Source organism: Glandiceps talaboti, chromosome 10 (assembly GCF_964340395.1).
Source record: "Glandiceps talaboti chromosome 10, keGlaTala1.1, whole genome shotgun sequence".
NCBI lineage: Eukaryota > Metazoa > Hemichordata > Enteropneusta > Spengelidae > Glandiceps > Glandiceps talaboti.
Window position 1 is genome coordinate 4039306 of NC_135558.1, and position 14937 is coordinate 4054242.

General features: G+C 37.0%; 2 protein-coding genes across 2 annotated transcripts; one reads left to right on the top strand and one right to left on the bottom strand.

Annotated features, from left to right (window-relative positions):
• Positions 1–446: 446 nt before the first annotated feature.
• Positions 447–4821, bottom strand: LOC144441185 (bublin coiled-coil protein-like). The gene is made up of 3 exons (XM_078130736.1): positions 4741–4821; positions 3664–3825; positions 447–2631 (listed from the first exon to the last, which is right to left on the bottom strand). The coding sequence occupies exons 2-3, from the start codon at positions 3755–3757 to the stop codon at positions 2471–2473; spliced, it is 255 nt and encodes an 84-aa protein (XP_077986862.1). The 5' UTR covers positions 3758–3825; positions 4741–4821; the 3' UTR covers positions 447–2470.
• A 286-nt stretch (positions 4822–5107) lies between these two features.
• Positions 5108–14195, top strand: LOC144441184 (spliceosome RNA helicase DDX39B). Its single transcript, XM_078130735.1, has 10 exons — positions 5108–5151; positions 5260–5492; positions 7307–7434; positions 7950–8226; positions 8671–8789; positions 10771–10902; positions 11281–11390; positions 11784–11928; positions 12473–12620; positions 12938–14195. The coding sequence occupies exons 1-10, from the start codon at positions 5108–5110 to the stop codon at positions 12949–12951; spliced, it is 1350 nt and encodes a 449-aa protein (XP_077986861.1). The 3' UTR covers positions 12952–14195.
• Positions 14196–14937: the final 742 nt, after the last annotated feature.

Here is a 14937-nt window from a genome sequence, read left to right on the forward strand (position 1 = left end):
TATATATATTCTGGCTACTTTGATTCACCAATGAGAAGACTACATGTAGACTGAAATATTTGTTGCTGGGAGTACTCATAATGAGCAGTGAATGGAGGGAGGGTCCACAGTATTGAATTTGTCAGTCTTGATTAGTCTGTAAGATAAGTCATGTTGCTCAGCTCTCACCGGTGTGCGAGGGCGCTCCATCATGGCATACCTTACAGACTAGTAGAAGACATGTATATTCAATCTAGGCAAATAGCAGTGAACAATTTGAACAGACAAGATTTTTTTTCAACCAAACTTAATTAACATTGAACACACTAGGATTCCACTCTGATATCAGGAAGATTTGTTAAAAGACTCAACAATAACAGACAAAGAAAGAAACACATCTTACAACTGATGACTTACATTGTTCAGTCACTTCTACCAACTGGAAAGTTTTTTATTTGATAATATTTCCTATTTCATTGTAATCTTTGAATCTGGTCAGATACAATTATTTCAAGAAGGAGTTGTTGATAACTTGTCTATAGTCTCTGGATTAACATGAATATAGTTTGAATGAGTTGTATTACCATTCAAAGAAATGGAACAAATATATACCTTACACAATCATTAAAACCAAACTCACTTCAAACCAATACTTGAACAAATAGGTATACATACATATATTATATGGTTTTATGTATTTATCTACATTTGTACTGGCTGTCAACTGACTGAATCTGTGACATTGACTATGATAACTCATGTGCCTTCGACCTCCACAGTCTTGATCTTTCTATTGACAAGGGGATGTGTGAGGGTGCCTTGACATGGCATATCAGATCTTAGAGCCTATTTGTGATACATACATGCTTTCATCATTTCCATGTATGGAGAGTATAGTGTAGTGAAGGCACAGATCCCACCATAAGACAGGCTAATACAGCATATAGATAACATACATTGTACATATACCTAATAATACAAGTCTATTGTTATAACTTTACATACCCTAAGTAATAGTTTGTAGTTCCATTCTATCTCTACCTAGTAAATAAAATAAACATCTAGAAAATATCTTATAGATGATATAACAAGTAAATATCAGTAGCTCTGAGATTGCCCCATCCTTCAATGAGAAATACCCCTCCCTCTCCCCCCAGACACAAACATAAACACTTTACACTTAACCAAACTTTACTTAATGAAAATCTATTTACTAGAATTATTATCATGATTTTCATATACATCTACAAATACTTTTAACAAGAATTAGGTGTTCATATACTCATATATATCTTTTGTTATTGACAACTTTTGGGAAGATACAGTTCACTAAATGAAACTATTGATGCCTAATTTTGTAATGAAATGTTAATTATTTGTTTCAATCACACTTGCAGACCTCTAGGTTCACTTTAATCTGTAAGGTACTCCATGACAGAGCAACCTCACACATCAGTCAACACCTAGCCCTTGAGGGTTGAATGACACGATGTATCTTACAGTCTAGGTTCACTTCAGTCTGTAAGGTACACCATGTCATTCCACCCTCACACATAAGTCAACACCTAGCTAGTGAGAGGGGAACGACACAGCATATCTTACAGTCTAGGTTCACTTCAGTCTGTAAGGTACACCATGTCATTCCACCCTCACACATAAGTCAACACCTAGCCAGTGAGAGCGGAACGACACAGCATATCTTAGTCTAGGTTCTCTTCACTCTGTAAGATACGCCATGGCAGAGCACCCTCACACGTCAACACCTAGCTGGTGAGGGTGGAATGACGCAATGTATCTTACAGTCTCATAGTCTAAAACACACAAAACACAGCCCATAACATTATCACCTGCATTCAGACTGCATGTTATCCTCATTCAAAATTCAATATTGCACAAAATTATTAACTGAGCTATACATATTATAACTTGGTAAATTAATTAATTAATTATCACATCACTACTCTGTCTTACTGTCCAATAATTTATCAATCATGTACTTTAATTATTATACATAAATGGCAGTCCAATATATTGATATGTAAAACTATGATACAACTACCTTCTTCTTTTTAAATACAATATACAATATATATGTACAATTGATACCACTGGAAAAATTACCAATAAAATAATTACATTTCAATTTTATTCTATTGTGATGATATTGGTCCGTTGTGTTATTTTCACTCAGTGAAAATACTTCACTCAGTGAAAATAACACAACACTGCACTCACTTACTGCACACAGAAGTGATAACTTACTGCATAATAACAGACAAATCTAACATCAGATAAGTCTATGTCATTGAACCATGTATAACAACAACAGCTTATAAAAGCTGAGTGATTTAGCTGGTATGTACAAGGTAAAACAATCACCATTTTGAGTTCTGAATTTGATAGAAATTTCCATTCAAATTATTTCAGTGTCTTATAATTTCAATACCGGAGATTCCTATTGTTTTCATATTGTATTCATATTGTTTGTTTATCATGATTTATGTTTTGACTGTGTCTCTGTCTTCTCTTCACGGTCACGTCTCGCAGACTCTAGAAATTCTCGAATCTTAGCATTTAAGTTGTCACTTCTCTCCTCCAGTGCACTCACACAGGAATCTAATTGGTCCAGTGTTTCATCTAGTACTTGGAACTCTGGAAGAACAATGGGAAAGTATATTTAAAAAAACGTCATTGAATACTTTATTGAAACTCTAGAGTTAAACCATGAAAGTATAATTAATCCATGTGGGATATACTTCATGGAAAGACAGAGTACAGTGTTTGTGTGAAAATCCTATCAACTGCAATTATGTTATTTTTGCAGATTTTATTTTTGAAAAAAACAAGAGCTCAATTAATAATTAACATTTAATTTCTGTTCTTTAGATGACTTACCTTTCAAATAAATTTGTCAGTGAATCTATTTAAAGTAAAACAGTGGCTTTTAAAGGAAAAGTTAGCTTGTAGTCTGACAAGAGCTATTGCAGTCACACATCCAGTGGTGTACTATACAGGCTATAACAAGTGATTATAAATGTTGAAATGTTTGGTGTATGAAAATGATGTCTTAATGTCAATATAAATTGTGATGACCTAATGCTGACCTTTGTGCAGCTCGTCATGATAACGTATCAGTAATCTCAACTCTAGCACACTTTTAGAGGGACATTATACCAGACTGTGATGCGTCTATACATCATTGACATTGGCGGACATTTTTTTGTCAAATGGCATGATTGACATTTTTTTAACATTGTCATTAAAATAATTATAAAATGGCCTCTGTGTGTGTGTATGTGTGTGTGTGTGTGTGTGTGTGTTAGGGGAGGGGTTGGAATTTATCTTGAATGACAAATCACATATTGAAATATTTCCAAAATATTATGGTATCAATAATGGTATAAAGGTGACTTCCTGCTTTGGTGGAAAGCTAAAATACTTCAAGTTGAAGATTAGGTGGCATTGATATAATATAATTTTTAAAGTTGTAGACAGAGAGAGAGAGAGAGAGAGAGAGAGAGAGAGAGAGAGAGAGAGAGAGAGAGAGAGAGAGAGAGAGAGAGAGAGAGAGAGAGAGAGAGAGAGAGAGAGAGAGAGAGAGAGAGAGAGAGAGAGAGAGAGAGAGAGAGAGAGAGATCATGGCATCCACCCACCCCCACGCTTCATTATTCATGTCACTCTTACCGTCGGCTTCCTGCTGTTGACTTCCATCTATGTTAATATTGGAATGGTTTTCCATATTTTCTCCACTCCCGTTCCCGTCCGTATTTGCCACCATCACCGTACCCGTACCCTTCACTGTACGACCGGTATTTAGACTGCCCTCACATGCACTAGTCACTATTGCTATTTTTAGAAAAGGGAAAGAGTGTTCATAAAGAGCACCGCTGATTGGTTGAATAGTCAACCGCTCTAATTTCTGTAAATTACAGCCCTTGTATACATTTCTTTAAAAAAAATATCACAAGTCCTTGGGCAAAGATTCGGTAAATTGCAATAATAATACGATTCTATTGGTAATAGAATCGTTGAAATTACTTCAGGATCATCAACTAATCCAGCCATAAGAGGAACAATAAATGATGGACAATTTCATCCAATCGGCAGCTTTTTGACAAAATGCAACCTTGTGGAATATACCATTTTATCACATCGGTGTCGCCCTGTAAAGACGGTATAGAGGAGAAGCAATTTCGAAAAGAAAAAAAAACACGTTTATCTATCCCCTAGGTGATGGATAAGTTTAAATTTATTTTATGTTAATTTAGACATTTGAAAGAGAATATAACTTTGAATTTATAAATACGGAGGAACTGAAATATGCCTGCCTTTTGAGTGGTATAGTCCACTACGCGTCATTCACGTCTTCATTCAGCGCTGTATACTATACTTACTATCGTCAACACAGGTAAGAGATCCTAAATCATCGGCCCTATCTTATACTATTTTTGGACCAAAACTGACTCAGTTATGCTTACATAATTGAAGTAGATTCCTATCCTTTTATTTCGTGTATTTGCTGCATATTTTGGACAAAATTAATCGATCGTTCTGGTGCAGGTTTTTGAAAATGATACAAACAAAATGGCGTCTGTCGATATTCGCTCAGCCGGTAAACTTGTCCTCGTTTGTAGAAAGTGTCAGTTAACGCCCTTCCCTCACAAAACGGGGGTTCAAACCACTGTCATCACAAAATGTGTTTAAGATAGAAGATCTCAACGCCAAGAAAAATAGACTGGGGTTATGTGAAATTTGACTTACCTTGCTCTTTGTCTTTCGAAAATTAGCACTTGTAAGTTGTAACTCGTAGTAATTTGTATCGTTATTATTGTTCCTTCATAAAATATTAACAACATGAGGTCTGACCGTTGAATGGAGGTATACTTGCTGACGGTTGCGTTTGTAAATATATGTCATTACAAATTGTCCTAAATTTACTATTACTATTTAGTGAAGTCGTCATATCTAAATTCAATATAGCCGAATAAGCAAGATCTTTTGTGTATTTACGTATTTATATGGCGCGTCATGCCACCAAGGCATGCCATATAACATCCTACACGCATATCGCATCACAGCATTCCCAACTTTCGGCTTCATTTCGACTTGTTTGAAAACTACCAGTACCATGAATTACATGATGAAAAATGTTCCTGTGGATTCATTTGATATGTAAGAATCGTGTTGAAAACTGTATTGTCTCTTGTCCAGTCATGAACAAACTCTGCACACCTCTTTTATTTTGTGGAAAACGTTGTGTATTTGTTTTGCTTACCATAGGATTATTAGTGGATTCAAAATGGCAGAAAACAACATTCAAGAGGAAGAATTATTGGATTATGATGAAGATGAACAACAGGAAACAGCACAGGAGGCAGGGGGTGATGCAGACAAGAAGAAAGATGTTAAAGGCACATATGTGTCTATTCACAGTTCAGGATTTAGGGATTTCCTTCTGAAACCAGAATTACTCCGAGCTATTGTGGACTGTGGTTTTGAACATCCATCAGAAGGTAAAGACACATCATTGATTGAAGTCACATAATTTGTGAATCGTTTTGTGTTATGGTGCAGCATCTCCTTTAAACCAGGACATTGGGTAATTTACTGAAAACATGTTTCCCCAGAAAGACCTCATGGATACAAGCATGAAAATCTATGACCCCTGGTCAAGCTCAGTAAATGCAAGAACAATATTTATGTGATGGTAGTTGCAAAGTAATGATGTAGATACCAGGTTCCTGTATACATGCATTGGGAGTTGTGAATATCATCATACCAGTACCATGGCCAAAATAAGAATACTGTGGCAGTATTTCATATTGTGAAATTGAGATCTGCAAGCATTTTTTAGTCAGGTTGGAATAACACGACATGTAACTTTACAAGATAGTTCTTCTAATCAAAGTTTGATATGTAGTCAAGCAGGGCTCGAAATTCGTTTTTTTTCTTGGTAGCCCAGGTGGGCTACCATCATTTAAATTTGGTAGCCCGAGAGCAGTGATTGGTAGTCCATATGCATGCATTCCTAAATTAACGGTGTTTGTGTATATATGTAACTATATGATGTATTGAATTCGATGATTGATTGAGTCACGTTAACGCGTTATGTGTGCCATAAGCAATTTTTTGCATGTATGTGTCTGGGGATGTGTCATAAAGAGGGGACATGTGAGGCTTACTGTTAGCAAACAACGTACGGTTATTATTGCAATGAAGAATAAGACATCTAGTCCCAGTTCTTACTAGTAACTATTAGCTAAATCTCTTGGTGCAGTGAGACCTGTAAAATTTGAATATGATTCAACGTATGGAAAACGTATAAACAGTTTCATAAGCCCCATGGCCATTTCCTGATGTGGAGACTACGTCTTGGGTATGTGCTGTTATCATTATCTATCCACGTGATTGGTTACTTATTAACAGACGGGTTAGACAGGTTTTGTATCAATACATGACGGCCATTACGGCAAAGGCCCTTCCATTCATGGGCGAAGAGATAATCAAACAGAGTCTAAGACCACATCGGCAGACGGTCCATGCTGAAAACTTCACTCAGATAAATTCAAACCATCACGTCACCATTTCATTCTCACTAAAACTTCAACTTTCTTATGAGCTTTGCTACTACTACTAGATAAAATGCATTACGTGAATTTTACCATTCACCACTGCATGCTCTCTGTGGTTGCGTAAGCGTGGTTTACACACGGAATGTTTTAGGCATCGTTCAAGAATAAACGAATCTGTAGGACAGGTGTGTACCAAGTTAACAGTTCTCATCAGCAGCATAAGATTTTATCAAACACCATTACAACTGTGTCTCTGTCAAGTTGAAAGTTAAAGCTGTCATTCATGTGATGGAATTTAGTTACTGCAGTGCTGTACCGAGAGTGTACTGTACTCAGACTATGAGAAGAGCCGAATTTGACGCTAATTTTGGGAGAACAGGTCCCACAGGACTGCGACCTCGGAGGCCCCCGGCCCGGGAAGGCGTCGGAGTCAGGCTGTCACAGTTTCATTCAAAGCTTAGTAGCCCAACTGGGCTACCACTCACATAATTTGGTAGCCCAGAGACAAACATTGGTAGTCTGTGGACGCGGGACTACCGCGAATTTCGAGCCCTGTCAAGTAATAAAGCATCAGTTTTTTTTCAGTCAGTAATGTCTACTCGCTGTCTAACAAGACGGACATGTACATGTGTATATTTTGGTACACATGCAATATGTGAAGTAATTTTAACCACTCATTGTTAAGTTTTCATAACTTAGCCCATGAAGAGAAGTGAAATTGTTGTATTTCATTTGCCACTTTCATTTTTTTCTAGTTCAACACGAGTGTATTCCTCAGGCTATTCTGAGCATGGATGTACTATGCCAAGCTAAGAGTGGTATGGGAAAGACTGCTGTCTTTGTCCTTGCTACATTGCAGCAAATTGAACCAGTTGATGGACAGGTCAGTTATCTAAATGAAGCCAGTTTTATTTCAAAATTCAGTGGGACTGGAACATTGTGTTCGTGAAATAATATACTGCAGTAGTTTTGATAGAAGAGTATGGGTTTATATAGTGTGGGCTCGGTACTCTGATTTCAGATTCTTTACAGATATATATGCGAGATGATAACAAACGAAATGGGCACTGAACATGGCCCCTTTGAAAAAATTAGTGACCAGTTATAAAGTTTGATTGGTTTTACAAAAGGAAATGTGCTGTCATTTTGGTTTCTAAAAAACAGTACGGCAATAAAAAGCTTGAATGATTTTACAAAAGAGCATATATTATTATTTTGGTGATAGTGTGTATAACCTGTGTGTTTTTAAAGCCCGCAAGTTCCAGTATTAATATAATGTTGAAATAAGAAGCCAAACTGGTCAGATACATGATGTCAAATCAATGAATTTATCCTATGGGTCGAAGTATTAGTTGTCTGAAGTAGTCAGCTGAACAATGTCTTGTTTGTTCATCACAGGTGTCTGTACTGGTTCTTTGTCACACTCGTGAATTGGCTTTCCAAATAGCTAAGGAATATGAAAGATTCTCCAAGTACATGCCTTCAATTAAAGTTGGTGTGTTCTTTGGAGGTATCAACATCAAGAAAGATGAACAGACATTGAAGAACAACTGTCCTCATGTAGTGGTTGGAACCCCGGGGCGTATATTGGCACTTGCAAGACAAAAGACCCTCAACTTGAAGCATGTCAAGCATTTCATCTTAGATGAGTGTGATAAGATGCTTGAACAGCTTGGTAAGTTTTACTGTAATAAGCTATCTTCTCTCTATTTAACTACCCTGTCCCAAATTTCTATTCTGTTTGTCAAGTTTTTGGTGTATGTATTGACCAGCTGAGATGTCATTGATATGTTATAATAAACAGATGCCATCATGTGATTTGTGTGTCTGGCTTCAACTTGTGCAATGTCCCAATACATTTCAATTCCTGGATTGATCACTCAGATGGGTTGGAGACTTTGCATGTGCCCAAAAACAGAGATGCTTACACTTGACATTGCCAACATTTTCATGTGTTGCTATGCTTCGTTGGTGTTGTGACAGAAACACATGTTGGGTACAATTCTAGGTGTAGGCAATTGTACAGTTAACAGAGACTGTAAAAATAGTTTTAGTGCTAGCTGCTGACCGAAAAGGCTTACACATGGTTACATTGATTATACTTTTGTTTTGTCTACAGACATGCGTCGCGATGTACAAGATATTTTCCGTCAAACACCTCATGAGAAGCAAGTGATGATGTTTAGTGCTACACTCAGCAAAGATATCCGACCAGTGTGCAAGAAGTTTATGCAAGATGTAAATAGAAAATCATTTCTTTCATCCTGTCATGGTGTGGTACCAGTGTTCTAAATACAAAATGGTTGAAGGGCCTCGGGGTCAACAAGAGCTGTATCACTAGGTGGTGTGAGCTTCATGTTCCAAATGAAGTAAAGGGTTGTGGCACCCGGTTTAGGAACTGATGGGCAAGGCATAGTTAAAATAAACGGCAACGAGCAGAAGATGTCAACAAGGGCAACCAAATTCTCCAAATTTAAAAGTTTCTTTTTGTCAATTTTTTCGCGATTCTTCACTATCGGACTGTACCGTAATATGTGTGGAATACGTAATGCAATACATGTGGAATTCATCGTTGAGTCCTCCATGTCAGCACACTGGAAGAAGTCATCCCACAATCAATCAGTCTACACATTCATATCGTCTAGTTATTGTTCAAAATTAAAAATCCATTCGCGTTTTAGTTAGTCAGTCCTCTTCGTGATCATAGTCATCCAAAGAAGAAGTAAAAGGTGCCTGGTTACGGCAATCATGTGCATCGCTATTAGCTAGATAAGTAAAAATGTTCCTGAAGAAAGTGTAATCCTGTATATCGCGTTCTCTATCACAGAAGAAATAAAGTTTGTCAACCCCCTGTCCTGTCAGTTTATAGAGTAGGGCATATAAATCGTTCCTGTCATAGTCATGTAGTTTAGGTTAGGCTCCGTCAAGTTGCAATGAAATACCAACGTCACAAAGTCACTTCAAGTGCGTCTCTGAGCAGTTCTGTGCCTCGAAATGGACACTAAGTGCATCGTTACCGTGCTTGTTCCATGGAGATGCTGTTTGTTATTCATTTTTCAAGAAGCTATCTTCATTTTTTGTCGGTTCGCGTAATATTGCCCTCTGGAGTTATTTGTGCTACTCATCGTTTTTGCCACACATCGATGCATTGCAGACGGTCTGTGATGTCGCCCTCAAGTTGCCTTACATAGCCATACACCACCTCAATCCCAGCTGCTGCAGAGAAGCAGGGCTGAAAACAAAGCTCGGCAATCAGCCACTACCAACATCAGCCTCCAGAAAAGTGGAATATATGTACCTGTATCAGGCATAAGGGAAACAAGGACCACTCAGTGTTCACCCAGCTGAGTTGTTTGGTTGGTGATCGAGATACACCAAAACAAGCCAGGATGTGTCACCCACCTTAGTGTCTACCCACCACTCATCTGCTCCTGTGGACTTCTTGTATGTGTGATGTGGATCTGCACATCAAGGGCCTGGCTCACAAAGACTGGTTTTACAGCTGGAAGCTTACCTCAGCATCTATAGCTGTTTACACACCAAGGGTTTTATTGTAGTAGTCTAGATCCAAATTACTGTAGTATCCAAATTAATGCACTATAAAGTGATTGGGAAAACAAGTTCAATTTGTACACTGAAATAATAGTGAAATTTCTATGTTCGGGAAGGGTGGGGGATGTACAAAATAGAATTTAAATAAAATATATAAGCTGTTTTGGAACACCATCAAAAGAATCAATTTAAACAAACTTGATTTTCTTTTTAGTCAAGACATTTAACCTGTTAGAAATTTTGAGTTTTACAAGCATGATGAATCAAAGCAAATTTTTGTATAAAGACAAAAAACTGACATGTACAGGATTTCGTTATTTGCAAAAAAAGTGCTAGATATTTATTTTGTTACATTTGCAATTATGTACAAGTCTGAAAAAAAAGAAACAAAAAGAGAAATAATAATATAGAAATGCATGGCTTTTCTCCAATGCACATTTTCAGCTGTTTCTTTTGATAATTTTTGCATGAGCTTATCTCTATTTTGTGCACACTTTTTGAAGATGTTAATAACAAGCCTCGTCAGCGTTTCTTACGGAAACAGGTTATTGACTCCCCCAATTAAACTAGCCATTCAGATTAAGTGTCTTGACTACTAGAAATTTAGAAAGACTTCTCAGTGGTAGGGTACATGTCAATATGTTCATATGCACTTTTCTTCCTTTAGCCTATGGAAGTGTATGTAGATGACGAAACGAAGTTGACGCTGCATGGTTTACAACAGTACTATGTTAAGCTCAAGGATAATGAGAAGAATCGTAAACTGTTTGATTTACTTGATGTGTTGGAGTTTAATCAGGTACTTATGAAATGCCAGTCATGATCATTCCTAAGGATTCTATTGGTGCTAGTAGAGGTGTTTTTGTTGTGGTTGGTAAAAAGGTATAAACGGCCAAAGTTTCCTGTGAATGGAAGTCTATGGAAATTTTACCTTATTTCTTCCCTTTCAAACTAGGGTTCTCAGAGTTGAACAAAAACATTGATAGAACATTGCCAAAGAACAAATCTGTTCATGTGTAGATGTATTTCTAACATCTGTTTTGTGAATTTGTGGGTGGTGTTACATTTGTTAACTGGGGGGGGGGGGGGGGGGGGCGCTAGTTTAGTGAACAGTTCCCAGCAGTCAGTCCTGTCAAAATATAGATGACTTCACACTTTCTATCATGTTCATTTCCAGGTTGTGATATTTGTGAAGTCAGTACAAAGGTGCATAGCTTTATCCCAGTTACTAGTGGAACAGAATTTCCCAGCTATAGCCATTCATCGTGCAATGAACCAGGAGGAAAGGTGAGAATGAGAACTATTACAAGATACATTTGGTAATGTACATGTAGTGGTGTATACAGTAACTGCAGGGTTGTGAAGCATTTTTAGGATGTGAATATATTGTCATAGTGAAAAATATTGGTGCTAACTGAAAACACAAACTTACTGGGTTGACGAGCTACACATTTGCATTTTTATCTGACCAAAACTGAGATGCTCCCGTGTCAGTCAGTAGTTGAATTATTCAATTCAAATTTCATGAAAAACCTGCAGAGGTGCAAATCTAGGCTAGGTTCAAAACGTTTTCATTTACTCCGCTTAGTTGAAATATAAACAACCAGCATGTCACAATTTCCCACTTTGCTCCAGATTTTTAAAGCATTTCTTAAGTTCTCTTCATTTTCTTTATTGCAGGTTGGCTAGATATCAACAGTTCAAAGATTTTCAGAAAAGAATCCTTGTAGCCACAAACTTGTTTGGTCGTGGTATGGATATTGAGAGAGTAAACATTGCCTTTAACTATGACATGCCAGAAGATTCCAACACATACCTCCACAGAGTAAGTGATGTTTTAGTTATCTTTCAAAAAAAAGGTCGCTATGTTTATGGGTGCTATTTTCCATTTTCAGGGTATCAAACTTATTGTAATAAGTGGACCAAGGTTGTGTACATGCTGCACAAGGAATTACTGTATGCCAAGAGTCATGAGAAAGTTTCAAGGAGGAAGTGAACAGAAAGACAAATGACCTTCAGTTGAACAAAGCTTGAATGTTTGAATACTTGATTGTGGTTTTTGATTTCATATGATGGGCATACTTAGGCACTTGGATTTATTGACCCCCACTGATATGATAATGTACACAATACAATAGCTGCTATTACTTGCTAAAGCTGATACCATGGAATTGAATAGTCATTCCAAAAAGACTTGTCACATTTACATATGTGCATCACATTCACAATCAAAGAAAGCTATTTGTGAACTTGACACAGATGTTGGTAAACCCAGAGAAAAGGGGTAGGAGTGTTACAAGATGGGTTGATTTGGTACAAAGTTGTCTGCACATTAGACTGATATTAATAAAACCATTCTTTGTTTATAGGTTGCCCGTGCCGGCAGATTTGGTACAAAGGGTCTTGCTGTAACCTTTGTGTCTGATGAAAGTGATGCCAAGATTTTGAATGAAGTACAAGACAGATTTGAGGTCAACATTGGAGAACTGCCAGATGAAATTGATATTGCCTCTTACAGTAAGTAGAACAGATAGTCTATGTTGTCTTATGTATCTCAAGAAGTTAGACTTTGAATGTGTGGTTTACTGTCAATCAATGCAGTATATCTGAATGTCAGAAAATGCATGCTAAACAATGATGATGGTAAATCTGCAACCCAAGCAACCATGGTTGCCATTGATGTCTAAAACCAATAGTATGCAATTAATGTTTATGTATCTCTAGTGATAACGAGTTATTTTTGTGCTAATTTATGCCACTACTGAAGACAGTAGTACAACATATATCTGTTTATCTGGCTCTCAGTGACTCATAGACTCTTTGTTTTGTTTCAGTTGAACAACGTTAACTCTAGTATTACCATGGAAAGCTGAGCAGATTTTACAGAAGTACTTGTCTCTGGATTTTGTTTTTTGTTTTTCCCTAACCTACTATTTGAGAGGGGGGATTTTACAAGAATTTCATGTATCATAAGATGTTTTATTCAGTCAGATAGGAAATCCCAGAAAGACATTTCTTCAAGGTACAAAGTGTGTAGACCTTCTTGTTTTCATTAGGTAATCAAGCTTTGTAGTAGCCACTGATGAATCAAGGCAAGATTGTAGTAATGCAGAAGTGTCCATGCTTTTTTAAAGCTCAGTCATTTGAAATCACTACAGTGGAGAGAACTGCACGAGTACAAAAAACGAGACCAATCACCAGATAAACTTATCATGTCACAGCTTTATGTAATCGTATGCAAAAGTTTGATTTCAAAATAGTCATTGGTTTGATTTATGCTTTGTCAGAATACTTTGTACAAACTTTGTGATTTCATCACGCCATCTTTACTGGTCTGACAACATGCTAGTTTCGTATTAGAACATTCCACAATCATCATAGGCACTGCAACACAAGGAATCCACAAGTTTTTGAACTATTCCATAATGAGTATTGTATCACTAGCTGTGTTCATTGTCAACTTTATATGGTAACTGTTCTCAAGTGTGATGAATATCTTGATAACATGACCAGTATGGACAAAATTTATTTGCTAGTAATTAATTTCCTTTGTAATACAAGTCTTCTTTCTAAATTCTGCCAACCAGAGGAAGATTTCATTAAACGTTCCATCTGAATAGAGAAGTATACATTTTTTCAGAGCATAGTCCTGGGAACCTTCGAAGTTCTGCCAATTTGAAGATTTTCAGACAAGCGTACATTCTTTCAAAGTTCTACCAACCCAAGAAATATTTTCAGCTGTCATATTTGAATCTGCTTGCAATGTACTGTTAAGCCAAGGAAGATTTTTTCGAAGACTGTCATGTTGAAATTTTTCTGTTAAACCATCCATCCCAATGTAGCATTTATCTTATTATAATGTCTTGTACATTGCTATGTATGTATGTAAAGGAACCACAAGTTTCTGACCCTGTTTTTAGACAGCTGTTTTGTAGAATACTTTTTCAATAGACCTGTTTTTAGACCCTCGCTGTGACGAGGACTATATTCCTGTATTGTTATGTTACATTCCTTTTTTTGTGAAGATTTGCATTTCACTTTCAGAAACACTAACTTTAGACTGAGACTATAATAAAAAAGATTTTGTATTTCTGGAAACATGTTGCCAATCATTCTGTTATGATGTGATGAAGAGTGTTAGGGAGGTGTATTTTGTTATAATCCAGCCTTTCCTTGTGTCAGTAAACCCAGTCCTTGACCGTGTAATGATAATCCTGTGTGATGATAATCCTTTCGGATGTTTACACAGTATAGAAGTACATGCATAAGTAAATTTAGTGGTTTGACTGTACATCTGTACTTTGTATCATAATTGTGGTGGGGAATCACCCATGACCATAAAACACTTTTGGAGCTCTGGTACATTTCATCTTTGTACCATACTTTAAAAAAGCACTTGTTGGAAACTAAGTAAATGATGGACTATGAATGCCAGTTGACAGGGAAAATGGATAAATTTCAACTACCAACTGCCCTGGTAGGAAAGCTAGGTAGGATGAGTCGAGTAGGGACTAGTAGATATTACGTTCTGTCCAAACCTCTGATAGGGAACCCTGCTGCAAACTTGCCACCTTATCATAATCACTGGTAGATGTGTTGAAAACTGGTAGATTTTACTTGTGTACTAACCCAACTAGTATTATGCTAAATGCTGTAGTCTGTGCCCCAAAGGTTGATGAACAAAATCTGAATGGTGAGGGTACCTGGGTCGAGTACATGCCCTCAAAAGTGATCTTCAGTCAGTTGTAATATCAGAATTAAAGCCCTCAGGTCCAGCAGCTAGACTACCCCTATCAGATACACAGATTTGAATATCATATGACCAGTGTTGTAT